Genomic DNA, 11113 nt, shown 5'->3' with positions numbered 1-11113 from the left:
TTGGCCTACCCCCAGAGTCTTAGTGAGTCAGGCCCAGAGTGATGGGTGTGGTGCTGCCCCGAGTTTCCTTCCTTTGACTGAGGCTGTGCCAAAGGAGTAAGTAGGCTGCTAGAAGGGGAGAAAGAGCAGCCCAGAGTTCAATGATTAAGGTGGGGCTGGAGGGGGGTAGTGGCAAGTCCTGGGGTCAGTCCGCCCTAGCTCTTGGTGTCAGCCCCTAGAGGCCCAACACTTAGATGAGGGTGGGCCCCAACAAGGAGCTCATTAATGCGGGAGGGTTTGCTCCATTGTGGGTGACTTGAAAAGACCTTGAAGAAAATCCACTTCAGTAAGCTTCCATTTCCACCTCCAGGATGTGAGAGATCAGAGTTGAGAAAGTAATGACTAATAAATACCTTAAACGTGCACAGCACACTTTGCAGTTTATAAAACACTTTCACCAACCTCTGCTCATTTGATTCTCAGAACAGTCAAGAAGCGACAAGGTGGCTATTACTAATTATCCCATAGACTATATATAGACCAGGAAAACCGTGGCTCGGAATTTAGGTGACATGCGTAAGTTACCCTGCCTTTAAGTGACAGAGCTGAGACAGGCCCTTGGAAGCCTAGCGATGTGCCTAGAACGCTCCCCGAAGCCAGGCCTTGAACGCTCTGCTGGTAAAGGGCTTAGAGTCGGGGGCGCTGGGCAGCAGCTAGGGGGCGCTAAGGCTCCATTGAGCGTTTCAGGGCGTTAGGACCCAGCAGAAGCCTGACAGCAGACCGGGGAAAAAAAAGACTGTAGATTTGCCCGGCCGGCGTACTCCTCCTTCCCGCCCACCTGTCTGTTTTCTCACGGTGCAGCCAATTGGTTACCTCCACATCCCTCTACGTCATCATTCCACGCCCGCGTACCTCCTAGGCCTTCCCGTCTAGCTCCGTGTCGAAGTTGTCCTCGGAGTTGCCTGATCGGAAAGTCTCGAGAGCAAGGCGTTACCCTCGGGGTATTTGGCTCGCTTGGCCACCCGGGACAAGGACAAAGCCCCAGGGCGGGTCTCCTTTCCTTAGAAGCGGGTGCTGGGTTCTGAGGAGTTTCCTCCTAGTCAGACCTGAGCTGGCAGTTCTAGCGGTAGCCGCTGGGGCCCTACTGGGCAGCGGTCGCATGCAGCTCCTATGAGGGCCCTGTCGCCGGTCGGCGATGTCCGGCTGGACCTGTCGCCGCCGCCGCCGCTGCCGGCTGTGAGCGGGTCTCCGGTCGGGTCGTCCGGGCGTCTCATGGCCGCTAGCAGCTCCCTGGTGCCCGACCGGCTGCGCCTGCCGCTGTGTTTCCTCGGCGTCTTTGTCTGCTATTTCTACTATGGGATACTGCAGGAAAAGATGTAAGCTGATACCCCGGGTCGGAACGCAGACACCCCCGTCCCATCCTGCTTCATCTCCCCAGCCTGTGGTCGGGTTCGCGGTCCTCCCACCCCTGCTCCCTCCCTTCTCAGCATCCTGACACCTTTGCAGTTGCGGCTAGACCTCCCCAGATTTCCAAAACGCGAAAGCTGGTCTCTGGATTCTCGGGAGCTGATTATTTTTCTTCCCTTAATTGCTATTTTTCTTCCCTTAATTGCTTTTTTTCTTGTTTGGTCTAAGGAGCTGGGTTTTACAGGCTTAGGTTTCCACGACCTGTGCCGGCCCCTCTTTGGAACTCCCAGATGCTTGCAGAGAGCTGATTCCTTTGCCCTCGGCCTTGCTGCTGTAGCTCATCCCTTTTTCTGTTGCCTGGGGTACTTCCTTTCACCAACTAGTTGTTCGTGTTTTCCTTTAGCTCTGTCCTTTACGGATATTTTTCTTGTAGACCTTGGGATTCGCAGCCTGAAATGTCATTTCTAGATCCAATAAAATCAGTTCTTACTGTAAATGAGCCTGGCAATCCATACCAAACTCTCTCTACATCTGGCAGGATAGTTTCAAGAGTTCAGAGGCTCTGGATTAGTAGATGACACTGAGAGAAGTGTACTAATTCCTCCCCTCTTTCTCATGCATTTCATTCTTAGAACAAGAGGAAAGTATGGGGAGGGAGCCAAGCAGGAGACGTTCACTTTTGCCTTAACTTTGGTCTTCATCCAGTGTGTGATCAATGCTGTGTTTGCCAAGATCTGTGAGTACCTAGTAATCCGTTGTGTGCCCCGCTCCCGTGGTATCCTAGGCTTTAGGCAGAGGCCCAGCCTTAAGGTCTAATTCTTAAGACTCTCGGCCCCTTTAGCACTGAAACAGCCTCTCTGTTCGATCTATAAAACTAGTGGCTTTGGAAAAGGGTGAAACCCCATTTCTTTAAATCAAGTCACATTTCTCAGAACTGTGAAGAGGATGGGTCTTCTGTGTTTCAGATCCCCATGAGAACATTTTATCCTTTTTTCTTTGTCCTTTTGATTTTCCTTTGTGTGTCAGCTTCAAGCACATTTTGAGCTTTCTTTGTTCCTTGGGTGCTCGCAAGGCTGACTGGTCTCTTAAACTGAATGAGCACCTCCGCACCCCCTCTGTCCCCGCCCCCACCCCTGCATGAGGTCTTATGTTAGGCTTAAGAGGAATTGGAGAGTTGGAGAATCTTCAGAGATTTCCCCATCTAAAAGGACAGAAATAGTTGGTGCTTCTCATCTTATTTGACAATTTCCTTTCATGTGGTTTTGGCCTTTGCCCAGTGGTCCATCCTAGGCCCACCGGGTTTCTCTTGTATGTTTCCTTTGTCTTCTCACAGTGATCCAGTTTTTTGACACTGCCAGGGTGGATCGGACTCGGAGCTGGCTCTATGCTGCTTGTTCTGTCTCCTATCTGGGCGCCATGGTCTCCAGCAACTCAGCACTACAGTTTGTCAACTACCCAACTCAGGTGAAACCTCAGGGTGGGCTAAGGGTTGGCTCCGAAGTTATTCAAAAAGGACGAAGGAGTCTTCCCTCAGGTCTGTGACTTAAACAAAAAGAGAGTGTGTTTAAGAAATGAAGAGTGCAAAGAGCCCTCAATCCGAGTGGTGGTGGGTTGGCCGTGATAGGGTTGCTTTCTGAGGTTGCAGTCCTGGTGCAGGCCCCACACCTGCTCTTCTTAAGGTAGCACCTCGCACAGTACCTGCCGCATCTCAGGCACTCATGTTTTTTGCTGAATTTAATTTCAGGTCCTTGGTAAATCCTGCAAGCCAATCCCAGGTAAGCAGAAGAAGATGGTCGCCAGCTTCCATCCTCACTCTTCCTGCAGGAAGCTCTCTCCTCCTCTGCTAGAGCTCTCTGTCCCTCTGGGCTTTGTCATGCCCCACAGCTATCCCTCAAGACTTCCCTCCAGCCCTTCTCCCTGCCCTTCCTGTCATCCGGGTCACTTCCTGGGGTGTTGGGTGTGCACAGGCTGATAATCCTCACTGTGGGCCAGAGGCCGACCTAATCTGCCTTGCGTGGCAGTCATTTTGGTGTCCCCCATGTTCACAGGGCCATGAGACACCCTCAGTCCCATTTGATTATCGGTTTCCTTTTTCTCCACCTCTCATTTGTCCCCACTGCCCGCCTCACTCTCCCCCCCCCCCCCCCCCCGCCGCCGCCCCGCCCCATTCCTTCCTGGACCTTTCACCTTTGTTCTCTACCTTTTCCTTGCTCTCTACGCTTTGTTCAGCCTTGTTGCTCAATTGTCTCTATCTCAGTGCCAGCCTTGCACCCTTCTTTTGTCCTCTGTTAGCTTTCCTTCGCAGACATTCTTTTCTCCCCCCTGAGTCTTTAGTTTCCAGAAGGAGAGTGTTGGATTCATCAATGCCTGCAGGTGCCTGAATTTTCCACTCTCTTTCTTCCCCGTAGTCATGCTCCTTGGAGTGACCCTTTTGAGGAAGAAATATCCGATGGCCAAGTACCTGTGCGTGTTGCTAATTGTGGCTGGGGTGGCCCTTTTCATGTACAAACCCAAGAAAGTAGTCGGGATAGAAGAACACACAGTGGGCTATGGAGAGCTGCTCCTGGTACGTGATCCTGGGGGGAACAGAAGCCTCTGCCAGTCACCTTCACAAAGGAAAATCCCCACCTGTGCCGGCGGGAGGCCAGATGTATGTCTTGAGGGAGGTTGTGATGTTTCTGGCTGCCAGGCCCTTGGCTCTGCTAAGGCCACAGTGAGGAGCCTCAACTATCTCACTACAGCTCATTTCTCCTTCTGGGGAAGGGATGACTCTGAGGCCTGTGTCGAAATGCTTGGGTGAGGTCCCAGAGACCCGAGAGCAAAGCAGAGCGGAGTCGTGTGTTTCTCTGGTGACTTTCCAAGGAACCTGGAAGCCAGAGTTCAAAGTCATACTCTAGCAGCTATTGCTTTCCATGCATTAGGCACTGTTCCGAGTGTTCTACATATGTATTAATTAATTTTTTACCCCAATGACCTCACGACTTCGTTAGTGTTATCTCCATTTCACAGATGAAGAAACCGAGGCAAAGAAAAATCCAAGCACTACTTGCCCATTGTCACCCGGCTACTAACTGGCAGAGTTAGTGGCCACCACTGCCCTGGATTCTGATCCAGGCAGGGGGCCCGCACCGTCCAGTCTCTGGAGCACTGTACTTCAAGCCCTGAGGCTAACAGGCTGGGGGGCATTGCCTCTCTCCAGCTTTAGTGGGAGAACAGCCGGTTCTAGGACCCTGCACGCCAGGCTCCGTGGCGTGGCCTCCTGCCCTCCTCTGTCCGCATTACCCACTGGCTCGGTGCCTGGGGGGTGGGGGCTCACATGCTCCTCCCACCCCTCGCCTCCCCCCGCCCCTGCACCTGTGGTCCAATGGCAGCATTTTGTTCTGAGGACTCTCTCAAGGCAGCGGCTTCCTGAGGCGTCTCGGAAGGGTGAGAGGCTTGGGTCCTGTGTCAGGGAGGACCCTGGTGGCCTTCTGACTGCAGGCTGCACGCTCTCTCCCTCCCAGCTCTTGTCCCTCACCCTGGATGGCCTGACCGGCGTTTCCCAGGACCACATGCGGGCTCACTACCAAACGGGCTCCAACCACATGATGCTGAACATCAACCTCTGGTCAACGTTGCTGCTAGGAGCCGGTAAGGAGCCATTCTGCTGTTCTTCGCACGCATCAGCAGAGGGCAGAGCGCCTTCATCGGTTTTCGTCTCCAGCTCTGGTGCCGGTTGCCGACTTTGCCCAGGCCAAAGGTTGGGCCTGGAGGCCTTTCCGTCCCAGTGCCTGAGTAGCCTTCTTGGACAGACCTTCCCCAGCAGGCTCTGCTTGCTGCTCGTCGTCGCCAGCACAATCTCGGGTCGAGCTGTGCTGGGTGTGTCTCGGGAAGACACACAGTAGGAAAACGCTGGGGTGCCCCGGGAGCCCGTCGTCTTCTGGGGGAGGTTGAGACATGGGGATGTGGTGGAGACCGACCGTAGTTCAGACACATCGAACGCACTTGCCTTTAAGTCAGTGCTTCCTCACCCTCTTCAAATCTGGGCGCGCACAGGAGGTATCTCGGACAGCACACTGGGGCCAACAGAGGCGGCTGCCAGTGGCTGGAACCCAACCAGCGCTTGGGGCTGTCTTGAGGTGGGATTGTGTGGATCAGGATCTTCGCAATGTCTGAGGGTTGCGGCTGTCCCATCACTTTGGCAGAAGGAACGTATTAACTCCCAAGCCTTTATCAGGAGAGTCTTCAGTTTGTTTCTCTAATCAGAAGCATAGGAGAGGACTTCCTGGTAGTTCAGTGGGTTAAGGATCCAGCGTTGTCACTGCTGTGGCTCAGGTCACTGCGGTGGTGCAGGTTTGATCCCCCCCCCCCGGAACTTCTGCATGCCAGGGGCCCAGCCAAGAAGAGAAAAATAGAAGAGGTGGTGGGACCGTACAGACTCACTCCGCGTTTTCCCATGCCCCACCCTCCTTCCGAGCGCTTGAGCGGGCCACGTGCAGGCCTGTGCTGCGTGCAAACGGGGAGGGCACGCGAGGTGTACCCTTCATCTTGTGGCATTTCTTCCTAGGAATCCTGTTCACTGGGGAGCTCTGGGAGTTCCTGAGCTTTGCCGAAAGGTACCCCACCATCGTCTATAACATCTTGCTCTTTGGCCTGACCAGTGCCCTGGGTCAGGTGAGTGCCTTGAGGGGGGGATAGCTTGGCTTCCCCAAGAAAGACTGGCCTGACTGGGAGGAGAGGGGTGGCAAGATGAGTCCTGCTACAGATTTTATACCCTTCGGCAGATACCCAAGAGCCAGACTGACCTCGTCCCTGCCTATCTTTCTCTAGAGCTTCATCTTCATGACAGTCGTGTATTTTGGTCCCCTGACCTGCTCCATCATCACCACAACTCGAAAGTTCTTCACCATTTTGGCCTCTGTGATCCTCTTCGCCAACCCCATCAGCCCCATGCAGTGGGTGGGCACTGTATTGGTATTCTTGGGTAAGTTCCATCCAGAGCAGGCAGCTCTGGGCCACGCAGAGGGACAGTGACAGAGCTTTGGGTTTTCTCCCCAGAAAATTTGCCTGTATATTTATGACATTTATGTAGTCGTTTTATTCGAATTGATCTTATTTTATTTGTTTATTTATTTGTTTTTGTCTTTTTAGGGCTGCACCGTGGCATATGGAGGTTCCCAGGCTAGGGGGTCAGATCAGAACTGTAGCCGCTGGCCTACGCCACAGCCACAGCAACACCAGATCCGAGATGCATCTGCCACCTACACTACAGCTCACGGCAATGCTGGATCCTTAACCCACTGAGCGAGGCCAGGGATTGAACCTGCCGTCCTTGTGGATACTAGGTGGATTCGTTTCTGCTGAGCCCCAACGGGAACTCCTATGTAGTTATTTTAGAGAAAACTTGTTTTTAAAAGAGAAAAGGAAGCATTACCTCTCATCTAGCCTCTCTCAGGAGCATTTCATTTGAGCGATTGAGTGCTTTCCTTCAAGTGGCTCTGCTTTCCCCAGACAGGGTAAAATTATTACACTTGTTCCCTACTGATTTATGCTGCTGTCGTGGAGGAGCTGAGAGAACTAGCTTAGAAGACTGACTCTTGAGTTTCTTTCAGTCTTGCTGTATTTTATATACATGTGTAATTACCAGTATCTCGTAATGATTTTTTTTTTCATTCGATGCCCGTCTTTTTTTTTACGAGGAGGTCTTCTAAAACCGCTATTTGAAAACTAGTCTTATTTAAAGCCCCAATTTGGGGAGTTCCCTGGTGGTGTAGTGGGTTAAGGATCTGGCATTGTCACTGCTGTGGCTTGAGTGGCTCGGGTTCAGTCCCTGGCCGGGAACTTTCACATGCCATGAACATGGTCCTACCCCTCCAAAAAAAGATGACTTCAAGCCCCAGTTTTGGGAAATTCCTCCCACCCCCGCCACATCATGTGTAAGCTTCGCTTCTCCCTTCAAGTTAAGCCCATCTTCTCTGTTTCTGTAGGTCTCGGTCTTGATGCCAAGTTTGGGAAAGGAACCAAGAAGACATCCCACTAGGAAGAGAGAGACTACCTCCACTCCAAGAATATTTAAGTTATTATCTCAAACAGTGACATCTCTTGGAAAAACGGACACAATAGAGATAAAGGACTAGGTTTCCGTCTGGGTTTTGGGGGTTTTTTTGTTTGTTTGTTTGTTATGTTTTGTTTCGTTTTAAAGGAAGCAAAATCACATATTCTAAAAAAAGCATTTGGATTTTAACCAGACAGAGTGGCAGTTTCTGTTCTTGATGACCGGGAACACAGCAAGTGAAGAGAGAAAGAGACGGAAGAGCTTGGTGCCCGTTTGCCCGGGCTGCCCAGGCTTTGCTGGGGGGCCAAGCTTTATAAGGGAGGAACGTGAATAGATGTTATAGTTGTGCTTGTGGCCTCTGTCCCCATAGGTGAAGGTCTAAATATGCCAGGACAGGTGGCTGGCTGTTAGAGCCGGAGAATCTAAACATCACTTTCTCCCTTGAAGCTCTGATGGGCAAATATTTCTTCCGAGAACCACAGACATGTTTCCTCCTTGAGAAGCTTCTCTTAAGGTTGGGATAAAAATAAGCTCAGAGCCTTTGAGTCTGCCGTGTTTTCACGTTTCCCCACTGCCTCCCCTTCAGCCGAAGCTCAACCAGGACCAGAGCGGAGACCCCATGTGTATGTTGTGAACAGCTTTGGAAGGGCTGGTTCCCTCGCTCCATCCCCACGTCTGTTGTTGGTCCTCCCGGGGCCCCTTCTGGGGCAGCTGGATTAATCCTTCTCATTCCCCTGCCCCCTTTCACTACTAAAGCACAGCATCCTCTGCCATCCCGCCTGTGCCAAGGTGTCGCCATGCCAGCGTCTGCCTGTTGAAAGGGATGCTGGCTGAAGGCACAGTGGCTGAGTCCTGGCATCGAGCCGCTGCCGAGTTTTCTGGGTGGCACTGGGGGGAGAAGGCGGAGCGTGGAGCAGAGCCACCGGCCCACTGCTGCCTGCAGAGTTGGAAGTCGCAATCCTCCATGGACCAAACTTTACACATGAAAGTGCATTTCCACCAGCTGCAACTTTCACTCCATCTGTTCAGCAGCCCCAGCCCCTTGGCTCTCCAGATGGGAGCCCAGCCTCCTTCCTGCGCGGCTGCCTTCCCACCCCGCCGCCCAGCCTTTCAAGCCCTGCCTCGCTCGCACTCGTCTCGCTCTCTAGGGGCGCGGGTGTCACTGCAGCTCTGCCCTGAAAGGCCCCCTCTCATTCTGAACTCCTCCTTGAGAGAAGAGGTTCTAAATACATCTGGCTGAGCTTCCTTCCTTTCTCCGCCCCTTCCCCTGCCCTCTTTTTCTCCTCCTGAAGTTTGCCTCCACTAGCTCCTTCCCCACCAGACTGCCAGTTCTCCCAGACAGTCTGCTGTGGGTTGCTTAGGTGGTGAGAGCGGATGGCAAGGGTCAGGGGCCCACAAGCAGCCCTTGCCTGGGCCTTTTTTTTTTTTTTTTTTCCCTTTTGGGTGTGCCTGCAGCATATGGATGTCCCCAGGCCAGGGTTACCCTTGTCACCCCCGTGACAACTCCAGATCTTTAACCCACTGCGTCACAAGGGAACTAACTTCCTGGGCCTGTTGGTTTTTTTTTTTTTTTTTTTTTTTTTTTTGGTCTTTTTGCCATTTCTTAGGCTGCTCTCGCAGCATATGGAGGTTCCCAGGCTAGGGGTCCAATTGGAGCTATAGCTGCCAGCCTACACCAGAGCCACAGCAACGCAGGATCCGAGCTGCATCTGCGACCTACACCACAGCTCAAGGCAACGCCGGATCCTGAACCCACTGAGCAAGGCCAGGGATCGAACCCGCAACCTCATGGTTCTTAGTCGGATTCGTTAACCACTGCGCCACGACAGGAACTCCTGGGCCTGTTGTTCTAACAAGAGACATTTTCCTATCTGGCCAGTCCCCTCCACCTCTACCCCCTGCCATTGCCAACTAGGGGTCTCAGACATACCTCGTCCTCGTCACCAAGAGCAAGAAGGATCTCCAGCTGCTCAGCATGGCTCTCACCTGACACTAGAGCGAGCCTGTCCTGTCCTTGGTGAGCCAGGAGCCCAGTTCCGGCATATTCATTTAGTCCCTTGTCCTTTCATCTAACTCTTCTGTGTGCAGCACCCTGGGAACACGCTGGGAGTTCAGAGTTGAGTGGGACCAGGGCTAACCCTCCAGGGGGTTCATGGTGTAACAGGGAGACAGATACATCACTGCATCTCAGAAATGCCAGGCCAACAACAAAAGAAGGTGTCTGGACAAGGTGAGGCTTGAGCTGGAGAGAACGTGGGACGATGAAAGGAAGAGGAGATGAAACTCCGGCTCCCCCGCCCACTGGGAAATGGGGTTTTTAACTGCCTGGCTTCTCCCCGTGCCCCTGCCTCTAATCGGTTCAAGCGAGAGCACGGGGAGGGGGCAGACCAGTGGCTCTACAGTGAGGCATCTTTCGGCTCAGTTGGAAGATATTTTAAAACGTGGTGGAAGCTGCCAGCTCGTTCGGTGTGGCGCACTTAGCTTCAGGATCACAGGAACTGAGTGTGCCAAGTGAGACACACGTTGGTAACACTCAGCTAGGTTATAATGGTGCTGATAAACGTGACATACCAGACAAGTTCAAACAAAAGTATTGTTGATCGCTAACCCTGGGCGGCCCGATGCCTCCAGTTTCTAAACATCAAAGGACTTTCTCCTGCAGTTAATTCTCTGCTGTGGGTAGAAGGGAGGGCACCAGCCCTGTGTTTTCAGTTTGGGGCGTATTGTACTTAACGTCTATTTTGGTCAAACTATCAGGTCCGCCTCCTTGGCTGTTTATGCTCAGGTTCTTCCCTTTCCTGTACACCTCTTGGCCTTGGGCAAGGGGAGTGATGCACAGATGTGATGTGGGGTAAAACCATAGGGAAATCTATTCTGGAATTAATCACTATAAGCAAAAACAATTATGTGTTGTTTATCAAAGAATTCAAACGAGCAGGAATTAAACATTCACTGTGGATCTTTTTTTTTTTTTTTTTTTTTGGTCCACTGAGCCATTTTATTTGCACGTATGTATTACATTCCTACAAAAAAAATTCAGGAGTTCCCATCGTGGCACAGCGGAAACGAATCCAACTAGGGACCGTGAAGTTGAGGGATCAATCCCTGGCCTTTCTCAGTGGGTTAAGCATCCGGCGTTGCCGTGAGCTCTGATGTAGGTCACAGTCGTGATTCGGATCCTGTGTTGCTGTGGCTCTGGTGTAGGCCGGCGGCTACAACTCTGATTGAACCTCTAGCCTGGAAACCTCCACATGCCGTCGGTGCTGCCCTAACAACAACAACAACAAAAAAATCCAAGTTTTTTTTTTTTTTTTTTTTTCCTCCTGTGTGTTTTTGCCTCGATTTTCATAGTCCATGATGCCAGCTGAGGTTGTCAGTACAATGAAACCAAACTCATGGGATGGGAGCAGGTTATTCTGCCATCTTTCCAGATCTTTGAGTTGCATGTCAAACCTGGGGCTGATAACTCCACACTGTGGAGTTTAGCCTGCCTGTGAGGTTCACAAGTGTCCCTGCTCTGTGATCATCAGTGACTTCAAATGCGCCAAGGTAACCATGCTTCAGCACAGTTAGAAACCTAACGAGCACAGCCTAGTAAGAACCTGGCGTTTGCCTCTCTTTGGGGCATTGTTGGTGCTTTTGAGGGCATCAGCCATGACATTCTCACGCACCATTATGGTGGCACAGAAAGAT

General features: G+C 52.0%; 1 protein-coding gene and 1 pseudogene across 3 annotated transcripts; one reads left to right on the top strand and one right to left on the bottom strand.

The window, feature by feature from the left end:
- Window positions 900-7614, top strand: SLC35B1 (solute carrier family 35 member B1). Of its 3 annotated transcripts, none has more exons than XM_021067140.1 (9): window positions 900-1355; window positions 2019-2122; window positions 2720-2850; window positions 3131-3161; window positions 3795-3952; window positions 4890-5016; window positions 5933-6039; window positions 6196-6349; window positions 7353-7614. In XM_021067140.1, exons 1-9 carry the CDS (start codon window positions 1150-1152, stop codon window positions 7403-7405), a joined length of 1071 nt encoding a protein of 356 aa, XP_020922799.1. In that variant the 5' UTR covers window positions 900-1149; the 3' UTR covers window positions 7406-7614. The 3 variants fall into 3 exon arrangements, with proteins under 3 accessions (XP_020922799.1, XP_020922801.1, XP_020922800.1); XM_021067141.1 differs by having other exon boundaries at window positions 1152-1355; window positions 1615-2122; XM_021067142.1 differs by lacking the exon at window positions 2019-2122 and having other exon boundaries at window positions 1134-1355.
- On the bottom strand, window positions 8171-11094 carry LOC100737031 (annotated as a pseudogene).

The sequence above is a fragment of the Sus scrofa genome, chromosome 12, assembly GCF_000003025.6.
Source record: "Sus scrofa isolate TJ Tabasco breed Duroc chromosome 12, Sscrofa11.1, whole genome shotgun sequence".
Taxonomy (NCBI): domain Eukaryota; kingdom Metazoa; phylum Chordata; class Mammalia; order Artiodactyla; family Suidae; genus Sus; species Sus scrofa.
Note: the sequence above shows the minus strand (reverse complement) of the source record. Positions and strands in the feature narration are given on the sequence as shown.

Coding starts and splice junctions, on each gene's coding strand:
- SLC35B1 (XM_021067140.1), top strand. CDS start 1,150: ATGAGGGCCCTGTCGCCGGTCGGCGATGTCCGGCTGGACCTGTCGCCG. Junction 1,356..2,018: donor GGGATACTGCAGGAAAAGAT/GTAAGCTGATAC, acceptor TTTCATTCTTAG/AACAAGAGGAAAGTATGGGG. Junction 3,953..4,889: donor GCTATGGAGAGCTGCTCCTG/GTACGTGATCCT, acceptor TCTCCCTCCCAG/CTCTTGTCCCTCACCCTGGA.